At 37.2% G+C, this 16,526-nt stretch overlaps 1 protein-coding gene across 1 annotated transcript; it reads right to left on the reverse strand.

Moving 5' to 3' along the window:
* Positions 1-7,496: 7,496 nt before the first annotated feature.
* On the reverse strand, positions 7,497-16,082 carry Hacd1 (3-hydroxyacyl-CoA dehydratase 1). Its single transcript, XM_071671027.1, has 7 exons — positions 15,900-16,082; positions 13,107-13,224; positions 12,324-12,447; positions 10,748-10,853; positions 10,103-10,281; positions 9,135-9,321; positions 7,497-7,628 (listed from the first exon to the last, which is right to left on the reverse strand). Exons 1-6 carry the CDS (start codon positions 15,980-15,982, stop codon positions 9,245-9,247), a joined length of 687 nt encoding a protein of 228 aa, XP_071527128.1. The 5' UTR covers positions 15,983-16,082; the 3' UTR covers positions 7,497-7,628; positions 9,135-9,244.
* Positions 16,083-16,526: the final 444 nt, after the last annotated feature.

Below are 16,526 nucleotides of genomic sequence, written 5' to 3' on the forward strand. Positions count from 1 at the left end.
GATGAAAGACTCAAGCTTTAGTTCACTTTAACCCAGTGTGAAAATTTTATTTTGCCCCTTTTATCTATCTGTCTCTCTATATCTTGACACCTGTTCCCTCCAAGAACTCCCATCAAGGGGGTGGCCACTGCAAATGAATCTCCACTTATCCACATCCTTACGTGCACCATTTCCTGTATTCTTGCACCATTTCTCACCCTCCAGTATTCTTCCACTCTGTTTCCTTTTTGCCACAGGTGGTTGTCTATTCATACCAATCCCTTTAATTGTACTATCATATACTTTCCTTGTAAACTCCCTATCTTGCATTCTTTCCACATCCCAAACCTCCTCTTAAGTATTTTATGACAACAGTAAATATCCATTTGTCATTTAAGAAATTGAGCTTCTATGACTTCTGGACAAAAACCCCTTGTACTCTAACATCTTAATGTTTTACCTTAAACTAATGCAACCTATTTTACAAAAGATGAAAAATCATAAAATATTATCCCTTAATATGATATTTTCAATTCTATATTATTGTGTAAACTGTGAATGGCAATGAAGCAATATAAATTTTTACTGAAGCCTTGTTTTTTTTTCTGAACATTAATACTGCAAATTTTTCAGACTTATGAAATGCGTCAGATTTTGAAAAACTTGGCAAGCAAATTCATGGATAGACTGATTGGTGGCCTTAGAGTGAGCCTCAAGGTGTGTGCAGTGATGGAAAGGATGAAATTGGTAAGTTTAATGGTGAAGACAGTTTGGTAGAGGGAACCCTAGATGTAGATATGTAGAGGTTGAGAATCTGCAGATTGGCACCAGTGGTGTAAGTGGTGTCATCATTCCTCACCCGGATGGTTTATCGACTGGTTAGAATGAAGGGATAAGGAATGCCATATCACCAAACATGAGGTAAATGAGTAACCTTCTGGGGAAGAGTTAAGAACTTAAAAGTTACATTTTGTTTGATAAATTGACTGAGTTTCATGACCATCTAAAAGGTGATCTGCAGTGCAACTTTAAGACAATGATGGTGGATAATGAGGAATTGGAGTGTGAAATGGCCAACAGCAATGCATACACATCCATTAATTAATAGTCAGCAATGCTAAATGCTACACAGAATCCCATGGTATGCAGACTTTCCTCAAGGGTGTCTAGCACTGTGGATAGTCCAGAAGAACAGACATAGTAAGCTTTTTATCAAACTTAGTAGTCTGTTAGTTTCTTCAAGGTTGGTTTGGGATACGAGATACCATGCCTTGTCTCTTGTAGTTTTTTGGTTAGGACCTGGGAATACATGAGAACTTTGTGAAAGCCAGTGGATCACTGGCAGAAAGATGGAACACCTGATAGGTTTGCTCAACTTTGCATTAGTCACACACCCAGTGGACAACATTTTGTTGTAGCACATTCATGGTAAAGGACCTATGCATTAACCAGAAAACTGAAGTTTAACAGAGTACAGCACAAATTGAGAAGGTGGATGCACCAGGGTGTGTTGAGCCAAAGGTCCAATGGAGGGCACCTACAGCATCAGTAGTTTCTTTGACTACTCAGCTGAGGCATTTGGTTTTCAGAATGACCTGAACAATTGCATGTATCTGAGTCTTAAAGTATGTACAGATAGTCATCCTTTTTTCAGTTTTTGCTTTTGCCACTGAGTGTATTTGCTTTGGCATTATTCAGTTTTTCACATATTACTTGTAGAGCTGGCACATGGCAACTATCTAGTTTTCATAAGATCAAACCAGTATGCTGAATTTTTGTGCAGATATTTTAAGAATAGAAAGCTGATGAATATTATTGTAAAGACAGTTGGTAGAGAAACAAAGTTTAGAAAAATTCTTTATGTGGGAAACCAAATATACAATGTACATGAAAATTGGAAAAAATTATGCAAATGGATGTAAACAACCCTATTGTATTCTGTTATTCACTTATTTCATTTTTATCCATATGAGTTATACATCACCAAAGATTATTATTTTGATTGCTAGGATACAGAGTGAAAGTATATATTTTGCAAAGCCCAGTAGAGTGAGAGAAAAAAGTGTACTAACTGTAATTCATAATGGGAGGGGGGAGGAAGACAGGAAGAGGTGACAGAATTTAAGTATTTGGGAGCTATCTTGGGTAGGTTTAATGATAAGGAAGAGAGCAGTGAAGGGTAAAAGAATCATTAGGGTCCTTAATAGAATAGTGAAGGGTAGAGGTGTAAGTATGGGAGTGAAGAAAGGATTAAGAGACAGTATAATCCTCCCAACCTGAGCCATGCAGCCAATACATGAACATGGATAATTCACAAAGGTAAAAAATTCAGGCTGTGGAAATGAGTTATTTCAGAGAAGCATGGAGTATGGTTAGATGGAGAGAAGAAATAAGTAGGTGTACGAGAGATTTGGTATGCAGAGACTGCCAAAAGAATGAATTGTGGAGAGTGGTAGATTGGGTGATATGAAATACTTTTGAGATGGTTTGGGCATGTGGAAATAATGGAAAAGAGTTTACAAGGAGAGTGTATGACATTATGATTAATGGGGGCTGGTGTGAGGAAGACTACCTGTGACATGGGGAAATAGAATGGAAGAGTACTAGAGGGAGAGAAATGGGGGAAGAATGTGTGGAATGTATGCAACAGAGGAATGTAAGGATGGGATAAGTGGAGAGACTATTTGCTGTGGCCACCACTTTGATGGGATGGGCATCAGAGACATAGATAGATAGGTAACACAGAAACAAAATATGAAATGCACTTTTATTCAATCTAGACTTTGCTGTAGTATGAAAAAAAAATTGCCTATTTATAAGTTCTTGTCCACAGCATTTACCTGTTGAAATATATATCACAGGAATCTTAAAAGTTGAAGCAAACTAGTTCCAAAAGTTTTACACAAATATTTTATGAAAATATAAATATTCCCAGGAAAGTGGTTGCTGATTTAATTATTTACATGTACATTTGTTCAATGATAGGTTTTGAGCCTCATTAGAAGGGTCTTGGGTTTACATAACAAATAGGAGACAAAGTCAAGGCTTGAGAAAGTCTTCCAGCTTGCTGTCAGGAAATTTTCTTTAGGAAAAAAATGTCTTAATGATACTTCAGTTCCACATTTAGGCCAAATAACTTGCTTTCTACCAGACAGCTCATAAAATTGTAAAAAATCCAATAGCTGCTAGATTATAATTTTACCCATTAGACTGGAATTCAAACTTGCTAGACTTAATGAAAGCAGAAATATTATGAAGCCCCGAACATGGCGGTGAGAGGTAAATGCAAGGGTATTGTAGTAGAAGGCAGGTCTCCAGTATGCTGGAAGAAAGAAGGTATATAAGGTGAATCCCTTGCTATTTGCAGATGAAAAGTTTGGTGGCAGACATAGAAGAACTCCAAAAGCTGGTAACAGAGTTTGGAAGCTTGTGTAGATGGGGAAAGTTGAAAGTGAATGTGAACAAAAGTAAGGTAATGAGATGCAGCAGGGGGATGAAACTAGATAGTTTCAGCATGTCTAAATGCGAAAGAATATGAGGTACCTTGGAGTAATTGTGGCATCTGCTGGAAACACGGGCTGAGATGAATAATAGAGTGGAAAAGGAAGCTAAGGTCTTGGGTGCATTTAGGGGCAATTGGAAGGAAAGGCCATTGTTTGTAAGGAAGAAGATGGATATGTTTGAAACTGAAGTAGAACCAACATGTATCAATAAAGGTCTTTGACTTTGACTGTAAGGGAAAGGGAGAGGGTGGATTTGCATAAAATTAAATGAAAAAGGACAATATTTGGTTGGAAACAGGTTGATCATGCAAGAAACATGACTGTCAAAGAAAGGTGTGGTAACGTGTGCATTCTGAATGAAAGGGCCGATCATGGTGTACTGATATAGAGAGGATGGATGAAGACTGACAAAGGATTCATGTGTCATATATATATATATATATATATATATATATATATATATATATATATTTTTTCTTTGTCGCTGTCTCCCGCGTTTGCGAGGTAGCGCAAGGAAACAGACGAAAGAAATGGCCCAACCCACCCCCATACACATGTATATACATACGTCCACACATGCAAATATACATACCTACACAGCTTTCCATGGTTTACCCCAGACGCTTCACATGCCCTGATTCAATCCACTGACAGCACGTCAACCCCAGTATACCACATCGATCCAATTCACTCTATTCCTTGCCCTCCTTTCACCCTCCTGCATGTTCAGGCCCCAATCACACAAAATCTTTTTCACTCCATCTTTCCACCTCCATATATATATATATATATTATATTATATTATATTATACTTTGTCGCTGTCTCCCATGTTAGCGAGGTAGCACAAGGAAACAGACGAAAGAATGGCCCAACCCCCCCACATGCACATGTATATATGAAATGACAACCCCCTCCCCCCGCATGTGCGTGAGGTAGCGATAGGAAAGGACAACAAAGGCCACGTTCGTTCACACTCAGTCTCTAGCTGTCATGTATAATGCACCAAAACCACAGCTCCCTTTCCACATCCAGGCCCCACAAAACTTTCCATGGTTTACCGCAGATGCTTCACATGCCCTGTTTCAATCCATTGACAGCATGTCGACCCCGGTATACCACATCGTTCCAATTAACTCTATTCCTTGCACGTCTTTCACCTTCCTGCATGTTCAGGCCCCGATCACTCAAAATTTTTTTCACTCCATCTTTCCACCTCCAATTTGGTCTGCCACTTCGCGTTCCCTCCACCTCTGACAAATATATCCCCTTTGTCAATCTTTCCTCACTCAGTTCTCTCCATGTGACCAAACCATTTCAAAACACCCTCTTCTTCTCTCTCTTAACCACTCTCTTTTTATTACCACACATCTCTCTTACCCTTTCATTACTTGATCAAACCACCTCACACCACATATTGTCCTCGGACATCTCATTTCTAGCACATCCACCCTCCTCCGCACAACTCTATCTATAGCCCATGCCTTGCAACCATATAACATTGTTGGAATCACTATTCCTTCAAACATGCCCATTTTTGCTTTCCAAGATAACATTCATTATACTTGGTGTCTCCCATGTTAGCAAGGTAGCACAAGGAACCAGATGAAAGAATGGCCATATATATATACCATGACAGCTAGAGACTGTGAACGAATGTGGCCTTTGTTGTCTTTTCCTAGTGCTATCTTGTGCGTGTGCCGGGGGAGGGGGGCGTTATTTCATGTGTGGCAGGGTGGCGACGGGAATGAATAAGGCAGCAAGTATGAATTATGCACAGGTGTATATATGTATATATCTGTGTATGTATATATGTGTATATGTTGAATATGTATATGCGTGTGTGGACATGTATGTATATACATGTGTATGTGGGTGGGTTAGGCCATTCTTTTGTCTGTTTCCTTGCACTACCTCGCTGACACAGGAGACAGTGACAAAGTATAAAGTATATATGGGGTGACTTGCTCTCAATGGGCTGCACTAGGGCATATGAAGCAACCAAGGTAAAGTTTTGGGCTTGGTTGTGGATGGTTGTCTCTGATTTTTGTACGTATACATGACAGCTAGAGAATGCGAGAGACCATTGTTCATTTATTCCATATTTTACTTTAATAAAGCAGACAAGGCAATTATGTATAAAAACTACAGAAAAGTAATGAACCCTCATGTCTGAGATTATTTGCTTGCCTGTTTTGTAATAAAAAATATTGATCCCATATGTGACTGGAATGGATTTAATACCATGGTGAAAATGGGTGTACTGCTTCATTTGTGGTAATGGTGACAATCTGGGATGTATATATATATATATATATATATTATTCATCTTTGTTATGTATGACAAGGTTAGTTATTACTCAAAATGTTCTGTCTGTAAAAGAAGTTAGTGTGAATCTGTGTTAAAATAAGAGATATAAAATAACATGCACCAGTAAAGCACATTTTCAATGCCTTAGTATATTCCAACTTAATACTCAAGCAAAAATTTATAACATAAGCTATGCAACTCACAAAAGGAACAGAGAATTGGGCCAGGTGAGGGTATTCCCTCAAAGGCCCAGTCCTCTGTTCTTAATGCTACCTCGCTAACGCGGGAAATGGCGAATAGTTTAAAAGAAAGAAAAAAAAAAGCTATGCAACTCACACAGCAAATCTTAATCTAATACAGTGGCCACATCTAATGCTAATGGTTTCCTTTTATTTATTTATCAATAAAATGAGCAGAAATCTTATAAATCTGAACATCAGTATAGCATGGAATAGTATGAGACAAAAGACACGTTTAAGTTAGGTCATACTTACACCGTAACATTTGGTGCACATGCATAAAGGGTGTTACTGTACTGTAATACAGAACTGGAATACGTTAAAAATAAGTGCCTTTAAAGCAAGAAAAGTAAACAAGTCTGAACTAGACCTTGATGAAAATGAGAGCCATTAATGATGGCAATGGAACACTTGGATGTACACATCTTGGATATCACATCTATGGACTTTGAGCAAAATTGCACAAAATAACACCTCAATTTTTCTCTTCAGTTCTTAAACATATATAAATAAGAATCCTTGTAATGATACACGAGGTGGGTTTAGGTAATTTTAAATATAAGCAGTTCTACACAAGTGTGACATTGTCAACAAGGTAATGTTCTGGTTATTTATGTATCTATACTAACCCAAGGCCAGTTTCTATGAAAGAGTTCTGGTGTTATCCTGGACCTTCCTAAAGGTTCCTGCAGCCTAAGGCTGTGCCAATTCCAGTAGCAGGGAAATTTAGACCCCTTTGGTGAAGTGAGAAGTCTGGGTTTGAAGAGACTGTACTCCCATTCATACAGCCTTACCAAAGGTGACTTTTCACTCGTATGTAACATCAGTCACGTGGAGTATGGTAACTATGCCCTTGTTATAATTAAACCAAGTATATTACTACCTTTCAGTTTGTTCAGGGGTGGAGCTAAAACATACTTGGCAGTATGTCTTTTAATATACTTATTGGCTTTGTATTAAAATTATGCTGTAAAGTCTCTCACATGCTCCTGAATAATTTCACTGTCTCTATGGAATGCATACTGGGAGGGCCTGATTTCTGAATTTTACCACCTACTGTCTGCAGATGACTGGGTCCTATGAAAAACTGATGTGGTACATCTATACTTGTAAGTTTATGATGTTTGCATACAGCTTAGCATTATGAATTACTGAATAACTACGGTATGGCACTAGATTGTGCAGAAAAAAAACTGAATGACATCTGTAAAACAATTATAAAAGCTATTGATAGTGATCATCTATATATGAATGAATATGGCAGATAATGAAGTTGCACATGCAATTAAATATTTTCTTTTGAAAAAAATATTTAATGAAAAATCAACAATGCATATAATTGGTCTTTTATTTCACATGTTTCTTTTCTCATGTTCTTTGTCTGCAAAAGCTTTTCATATCAACTTTTGTTTTCCTTTAACTACAGTGAAATTCAGTGCTTTGCATTATCATTTCAATGATGAAATTTGCACAATATAATTCATGAATTCATCTTATAAACACATAAACAGAACAACAGACCAATTTCTACTCTATTGTGAGAATGGTGTTAAATATGTTCAGAACATATGGGTTCAACTTAAATATTTCTCATAAATAACTAGTTTGTTGAGTATTCCTGGTAAATTATATGGGAGGGTATTGATTGAGAGGGTGAAGGCATGTACAGAGCATCAGATTGGGGAAGAGCAGTGCGGTTTCAGAAGTGGTAGAGGATGTGTGGATCAGGTGTTTGCTTTGAAGAATGTATGTGAGAAATACTTAGAAAAGCAAATGGATTTGTATGTAGCATTTATGGATCTGGAGAAGGCATATGATAGAGTTGATAGAGATGCTCTGTGGAAGGTATTAAGAATATATGGTGTGGGAGGCAAGTTGTTAGAAGCAGTGAAAAGTTTTTATCGAGGATGTAAGGCATGTGTACGTGTAGGAAGAGAGGAAAGTGATTGGTTCTCAGTGAATGTAGGTTTGCGGCAGGGGTGTGTGATGTCTCCATGGTTGTTTAATTTGTTTATGGATGGGGTTGTTAGGGAGGTAAATGCAAGAGTCCTGGAAAAAGGGGCAAGTATGAAGTCTGTTGGGGATGAGAGAACTTGGGAAGTGAGTCAGTTGTTGTTCGCTGATGATACAGCGCTGGTGGCTGATTCATGTGAGAAACTGCAGAAGCTGGTGACTGAGTTTGGTAAAGTGTGTGGAAGAAGAAAGTTAAGAGTAAATGTGAATAAGAGCAAGGTTATTAGGTACAGTAGGGTTGAGGGTCAAGTCAATTGGGAGGTGAGTTTGAATGGAGAAAAACTGGAGGAAGTGAAGTGTTTTAGATATCTGGGAGTGGATCTGTCAGCGGATGGAACCATGGAAGCGGAAGTGGATCATAGGGTGGGGGAGGGGGCGAAAATTTTGGGAGCCTTGAAAAATGTGTGGAAGTCGAGAACATTATCTCGGAAAGCAAAAATGGGTATGTTTGAAGGAATAGTGGTTCCAACAATGTTGTATGGTTGCGAGGCGTGGGCTATGGATAGAGTTGTGCGCAGGAGGATGGATGTGCTGGAAATGAGATGTTTGAGGACAATGTGTGGTGTGAGGTGGTTTGATCGAGTAAGTAACGTAAGGGTAAGAGAGATGTGTGGAAATAAAAAGAGCGTGGTTGAGAGAGCAGAAGAGGGTGTTTTGAAATGGTTTGGGCACATGGAGAGAATGAGTGAGGAAAGATTGACCAAGAGGATATATGTGTCGGAGGTGGAGGGAACGAGGAGAAGAGGGAGACCAAATTGGAGGTGGAAAGATGGAGTGAAAAAGATTTTGTGTGATCGGGGCCTGAACATGCAGGAGGGTGAAAGGAGGGCAAGGAATAGAGTGAATTGGAGCGATGTGGTATACAGGGGTTGACGTGCTGTCAGTGGAGTGAATCAAGGCATGTGAAGCGTCTGGGGTAAACCATGGAAAGCTGTGTAGGTATGTATATTTGCGTGTGTGGACGTGTGTATGTACATGTGTATGGGGGGGGGGTTGGGCCATTTCTTTCGTCTGTTTCCTTGCGCTACCTCGCAAACGCGGGAGACAGCGACAAAGTATAAAAAAAAAGAAAAAAAAAAAAAAAAAAAAAAAACTAGTTTCTGATAACACCTATAACTTAAGCATATCTTACATAGCTGATGCTGACAGGGGAAATATATGCTTTTTCATATGCACAAAAGTACACAAATTTTCTAATATCCTATTCAGTCTTCTTATGTGGGCCGCCTAGAACCTTACGTCTCTGGGCAAGCATGTGCATATACAGCATAGGGAAGCCTGTTGGAGAAACAGAAATATTTCATGATAGACATATGTTTTGTGATAATATGGCCGTCAATCCACAATTAAGTAGTTAAAAAATAGCTTTGACCTAATATTACAAGGTAGATTTCTCTTAAATTCAATCTAAGGTGTCTATGAGGAATGTTGCACTTAACAAGGCATTTGACAAAACACTGGATTCACATTCAAGTTCATAATGAATGTTTTTTATTAGAGAAAATCTGTGGTTTCTATTAAAAAAGCCTAACATCATATTTCGTGTGCTTCATCTGTACATAATATAACCAAAAAAAATATGATTATGCAGGAACTTCAACTTTATGGGTTGTAACCAAGCGAAACAGTGTCCGGAATAAAAAATTGTCTGCCCCTCATATATTCCTGATCTTATACTACATGCAGAATTCTTACCAGATCCACAATTCTTATTGTCAATTATTATCTTCTCTTTAACAACTGCACCAAAGTATAACTAGCCATATGTTTTGCTGTTGAAGGAATGACAGAAATATTAAATACATGTCATGGTACTCTTCCTATGCATAATTTATGAAGCAAGAATGTATGTTATTTTCAGCATGAAAAACAGGAAACACTGAACTTTAATTATTCCTAAAATAGAGTATAATGACTACAGTTGCAATACACTGAACTTTAATTATTCCTAAAATAGAGTATAATGACTACAGTTGCAATGTTCTACACAACTCAAGACATCCTATAACCCAAAGAAAGTTCCAAAGACATAGCTTTCTTATGTATTGAAAAAACTTACATGGTATGTATAAGATGACAAAGATGACCAGTGCATAGTAGAAATCAAAAGCAAAGTTAATGGCATTTGGGAAGGTGATGGAGTATACCCGAGTATCAGCTACAACTGGCAAGGCAGCATAGACACACAACAGCTCTCCTGTTACACCTAGTGGATACAACACAATAAAGAGCGTGTACCTGAGGAAAGACAAATTTCTGTTACTTTTACAGATGAAACCAATTAATTTCATAGATACAGAGATGTTCAGCAAGACAACTGTAACATGCTATAGGTGAAGCTTTATAACCGTAATTAAATTTTTTGGGCAAAGTAGACATTAGCATTAAGTTGGCTTCACTTATTTTCAATTAATTCCCAAGATCATACAAGTAAGAGGAGGATTTTCTGAATACCTTATCACCTTGCCTTGTCTTTCCTTCGCAAGGTTAATTAATAATACAGAAGGGGAGAGTGTCCGGCTCCATCAACCCTGAGCAGAAGTGATGTATGGTTGGTATTCTTTCTCCTGAGTCTCCATGTATAATGAACAGGCGTGTTACAAAATTAAAGCTTTACATTAAACACAATAAGGGAAGGGTTTATGTGTTCCTAAATTATTGCTACAGTATGATCAGACTCCTTGAAGCAGCAAATGCAGTATACCTGAGATAAGTAAGGATGCTGGGGACTTGCTTGAGAATGTTGAGGAAATAGAAGGAATATCTGATCACTTCAGTAACACTCCAGGCAACCAACAGCATAGGCAAACCTGTGAAACATTTTGGCAGAAGTTAGAGCAAACTAAAGGCTGTTGCTAGCATACAATAATATGCAAAGATAACCTTATGAAATTTTAAGTCATCAATAATGAACAAATTATGCATGCTCAGCTAGTAACATTATGTACCTTACCAACAATGGCTGGATCTCATATCAAGATGTGTATTTCCTCTCAAACACTGAGCATGCAATGCAGTCACCTTTCATTTTTCAGATCACAAAGCTATATAATAAAATCAAATCGTTCAATATATACAAGTGTATTCATTACAAGACAGTCACACGGATCTAAATAATCTCTCCATAAATATTGTCCAAATGAATTTTTTTTTTGAGTTTGGGACACTTGAACTCGGAAAACGGAAATAATGTGCACAAAACCCTAGAGCACATGATGCATTCCAAAAAAAATTTCAGCCAGCCTAAATTTAATGTGAGAAAGGTAGAAGTAGTAGTAGACAGGAGGAAAATTAGGTAGGAGCCCCTGCAAACACTACATTAGACTAACCCTCTGCCACTGGCCTGTTATGGTGAGGCACAAAAGGCTAACAAGCAGCATTAGAGTTCACTTGTAATGGAGACTCTATTGCCATGGCCACCCCCTTGAGGGAGTTCAAGAAAAGAACAGGCATCAGAGATACAGATAGATAGAAGTCCACCTACTTTACCTTTAACAAACGTTACGAGGTTTTCTATAAAATATGGACCCTCCCTAAGTCTTCTCATTAGCTGATTCGCCAATGTTCAGCAAATAAAGAAAGGTCAGGTGAACTGAGATTAAACTCACCTGGCAATTCGCACAAACTTTTTGTAAGTTCAGAAGACTCATGATGATGACCAGTGCATCCTAAGATGAAGAGTATAAACTAGCACAATCTCCGCATGGAAGTGAATTTTCTGTTTCATACTATCTTAACACATGGAACTGTTTCTTAAACAGCAAGCCAACAACAATTAGATAGTACTAAACAATCTAAACTTTATGAAGTGATTTAAGCCAAACATCAGCAATCAGTCTGATCACTGTGGTGTAAGCTACCTCATGTATACTGTATTCACCCCGAACATTCACCTGACCCTATAATGTATTGTCAACGAACAAAATTGATACTTTACTTGACAATTTATTGGTTACTCCTAATTGCAAAATGCTTTCATAACCTGAGATCCATTATTCTCGCTCAAATCTATCATATTCGTAGTCCAATCTACCTATATCCCTAGGCAGGGCTAGGTTAAGGCATGGGCCAACAGGGTTACAGTCCAGGGGCACTGCATTACTGGAGTACAAAAAAAAAAAAAAAAAAAAAAAAATTTCAAATTTGCCTAAAAATTGGTTATGTTCCCCTTGCGACATAACTACATCATGAGATTTTGTAATATCTCGGGATTAACCTCATCACAACTCATTACTCTTTTTCTTTTCAGTATACAAAATGATATATATATACACTTATACCTATGCTGGTGTGAGTATTCTCAAAAGTACACAGAATAGGCCAGAGTACTGTGAGGCGAGAAAACACCTGTGGCAGGACCATCATGACACTTGATGGGACGAGACCCACAGCAGAATGAACAATCTGTAGGAGATAATTCAGTATTACATAATGATTACAATTGTTACTTCAAAAGCAACACTGATACATTAACGATTCCATTCGTTACTTCAAAAGCAACACTGAGTATAACATTAAATACTGCAATAAATACAACCATGAGGGTTGCATTCAACAGTTTTTCTAATTTATATCAATTTCACTAACTAGTAAATCATGAACTAGTATGATTATGTTTGTAGTTCCCTAGTATGGTACATTTTAATAACATCAAATAATTCATACAAACAAGGTAATGTGTTAAAAAGTTATTTTCTACAACAAAAATAAAATGGGTGATGCATTATAAAGACATATTTCAGTTTTAAGTTGATTCAAGTACCATACACAAAGCTCGAATGAAAGCATCAATAAAAGTGATGACTATATCTTTAGTTGTAAGCTTCAAATGCCTTTTCTTGGCTAGGGTAAAGAGTGAAATAGAAGAAATTAGTACATTCATCATATTAATGTGGATACATCATTCTCAATCCTATTTCACCTTCTGCCAGCAGTATGAAGTAGTCTGGACTTATGTGTATAGTAATTAAACAATGTTACAATCTTATCAAAGGACAGATGTCCACAAGACTAAATGCATGAGATTGTAGTAGACCTGAAGACATTCAACACCTCAAGCCTACCTCCAGGACAGCAAGTGTTTGGAAGATCTTCAGCACAGAGCTAGTGCTCTCCCACAGTCCTGTCACACTTCCCTCATACACCAGATGATGCATGGTCTGTATCAATACTATAAGCCACCTGAAATAATCAAGGATAAGTCAATCAATATCTTTTTTATTTGATGCTTCAATCTTATTCATTATCACAAGTATGGTCTTATTTATGATGAAATGACAGGAAGATTCTGAATGAATTATTCAGATGTCAATATAGATTTTGGTACTCGTACAATCCCAGGACCCTTTTAATGGTGCTCTGCAGCTTTGAGGAAGCACTCCAATCAAAAGCAAGGAAATGATGGACTCCTTTGGAGCCAGAAAGTACTTGACATGACTGTATACTTTTCATCCATCAGCAATGATACATCCGTGAAGAAGGTTACTTTTCACTAATGATGTAACCACTTGCAGGTGTCCAGTTACACCATCACTGAAGTTACACTGAATACAGATAAATCAACATATATTTAACAGTTAAAACATCCGAGGTACTTTGATAGAGGCAGTAATCCTCTAAAGTCCAAAAAGATTTTGCAAGTTAGCCTCGCTAAAACTATTAAAGTGGTATAGCTAAAGATCAGTCGGAGTGGCAGAGTAATATTTCTAAAATGATGTGATCATATGAAATACAAGTACAAAACTGTAGCTATAATGCAAGTGAAAAATAAATCCAGGGGTGCTGGAAAGCTGGATGTAATGGTCTCAACTATGAGTAAGATGGTTAATAATTTACTATTGATCATGAAGAATGGAAAATAAGAGGTCTTCAATCCTTCAACTAACTGTTAGGGAGGGTTTCAATCACTCGTTGTGATATAAGCTAAAGACTCTATAAAGAGGATGTCAAAGTTTTGCAGCAGGAGCTATGATGGCACTGTGGATATAGGTTGTAGTTGGAGACACAAGAATTAAAAAAATATCATTAGACAATTGGGTCTCTTGAGAGAAAATACTAGGAGAGGTACTACTTAGATAGTGTTCAATAAAATGATTGACTGTACATACTGGTGAAAAGAGAAAAGTAAAATCAGATTTATCAGACAAGCAACAATGGTCCTTAGAGGGGCCAGCACTACAGTTGCCAGGGCCCTCATTCTTGATGACAGCAGAAACAATATTGTCAGCTGATCTAATCTAAACCTTAATGAACACTATTATTGCTTATTCACCTCAAACCTCATTCAACAAATATCAAACTATGACAGGAACTAGAACATTTGTAATTATCACTTAAGTCACGATTAAACTCTTGCATTAAGTTGGGACAGTAACTAGACTGACACTGTAATCAAATTTGCTTTGTATCATTTGTGGTTACTCTAGTGCATAAATTACTATAAACCTTTCACCTTTTCATATCAAAGCATATGCAACCTCATAAAAATCTAAAGAAGGAAACCAAGTGTCAACCATTTCAACAAAATTCAAATACATTCAGTAGTAGCCTTTGACAAAATGAACTCAATACTGTACGTATGAATATAAATAATCTAAAACAATTACACATACCAGTCATTCACTTGATTAAACTATGGTAAACTGCAATTCAACCTGGATGTTTTTTAAATTTACAAAAGTATATACCAACTGCACTCTACAGGAAAAATAATCACTTGACAAAAATTAATACTCCAAGTCCTGAAAAAGCAGATCTAATTCATTTCAACTAATTGTGATGAGTCCATCATTAAGTCTTCCAAATCTGTAATCCTGTATTCCTGTGGTGACCAAAGCTAAAAACATTTTCATTAATTAAAAGTTGTAATGCTCTTAGAAACATGAAAATCCAAAAATGGAAAAACATGAGCCATGTCTGGGAAAGTATGTGTTGTTTAATTCAATTTAAAAGAAAACTTAATAATAAAGTGCTTTAGCTCCACATCACTAATAATTTTCAATTAGAGTGATTTTATTCTAAAGTGCTACTGTAAAGCTTAAGAATACAAAAAGTGTGTGCATGAAATCAACCATTCTATTATACTGAACAATATAAAATATGCCACGAGTACAAAGTGTTGTGCACAAGGAAAATGTTAGGTTATTAAAGTAAAAGTATATACTACTTTTGTAAAATTACACAAATCATATAAAAACCTCAGCTAACCTGTACTCTCCCGAATGATAATACAAAAATACCAACGTTACATTCATCTACTGCTGGGAATCTCGTGCTTGCTGTGTCGTCTGTTTGTTGACATCCAATGTCCAGTACACAGTCAAGGGTGTGATCGGTATATTTTGACTATGGTAGTGAACACTACAATAAGTCGTCATTGCTAAGGAGGCTAGATAAGGGTTTCAGAGTTCATGTAAATCACTTATGTGTGAATTATCTACCTTTACGTTAAACCCCACAATATGATGAAGCTCCGCTAATCTTACTAAATTCTCTTAATACTACTCTAAGACTGCTGGGCAAAATCACCCAAAGCTAACAGGGATGCACAGCTAAACTGATGAATTACCCACTCCTTACTCTTAACAATGCATTAATGACAACAGACGGAAATCTATTACTGTTGCTGTCCCAAGTCACATCAACCTCAGCTAATCGGTCACCTACTCATCTATATGGAGGCAAGTCGAATTACCAAAACTGAGTATCAAGGAATTAAACAAACTGATAACACATACCATCATCAGAGCAAATACTAGATACAGCAATACTACATATCACTATACACAACGACAAGACCGGCCGCCGAAAACACTACTAGACCGGTCGAGCAAACATCGCCTGAACCAACAACTTACCCGAGACAGAGGAAAACATTGTAGAATACGAGGTAAACATTCCCTGGTGAGCTAGAGTCGCTGGGTCTGGTCTTGTCCGACATCTTGGAGGATTATGGTCGAGCAGTGATGAAAACTGGTCTGAGGTGAGGCAGGAAGAGCCAGTCATTCAACGCACCTCTCTCATACCTAGCCGCAGGTCAAGAACGTAAACAAAAAGCCAGAGATACGATAATAACCCGCTCTTATTTCATTCTTAGATACGTATATATTTTTTCTTCCACAAAATAAATACGAGAAATTTTAGATCTATCGTATAGATTTTTTTATTACAATAAGTAAAAATTATAAGACATCACAGGTGATAAACAAATAGCAATAGAAACTGCCAGGTACCATTATCTTTGAGTCAGATCCGTTCAAAATCCGGAATCCAATACTTTTTTAGTTTTTTTTTGTAATTTCCCAACCAACAGCCACGTCAGATTTTTTTTCATCTAATTCTCGAGTTTTTTTGCTCTTCCTGGGCGTTTTTATCACATGCTAGTTTCCATTATATCCCCAGGATTAAACAGATGAATTCTTACACGGATTTATCTCTTACCTTTTTGTTGGTGCACAAATGAGATTTTGACTAATTGAAATTGA

The sequence above is a fragment of the Panulirus ornatus genome, chromosome 16 (assembly GCF_036320965.1).
Source record: "Panulirus ornatus isolate Po-2019 chromosome 16, ASM3632096v1, whole genome shotgun sequence".
NCBI classification, from domain to species: domain Eukaryota; kingdom Metazoa; phylum Arthropoda; class Malacostraca; order Decapoda; family Palinuridae; genus Panulirus; species Panulirus ornatus.

What these genes read in the sequence shown, in the direction of transcription:
- Hacd1 (XM_071671027.1), bottom strand. Translation starts at nt 15,982, where the DNA reads ATGTCGGACAAGACCAGACCCAGCGACTCTAGCTCACCAGGGAATGTT. An exon ending in AAACACTTGCTGTCCTGGAG is followed by an intron (nt 12,448 to 13,106) that starts GTAGGCTTGAGG and finishes TATCTCCTACAG; the next exon opens with ATTGTTCATTCTGCTGTGGG. An exon ending in GAATACTCACACCAGCATAG is followed by an intron (nt 10,854 to 12,323) that starts GTATAAGTGTAT and finishes AATGTTTCACAG; the next exon opens with GTTTGCCTATGCTGTTGGTT.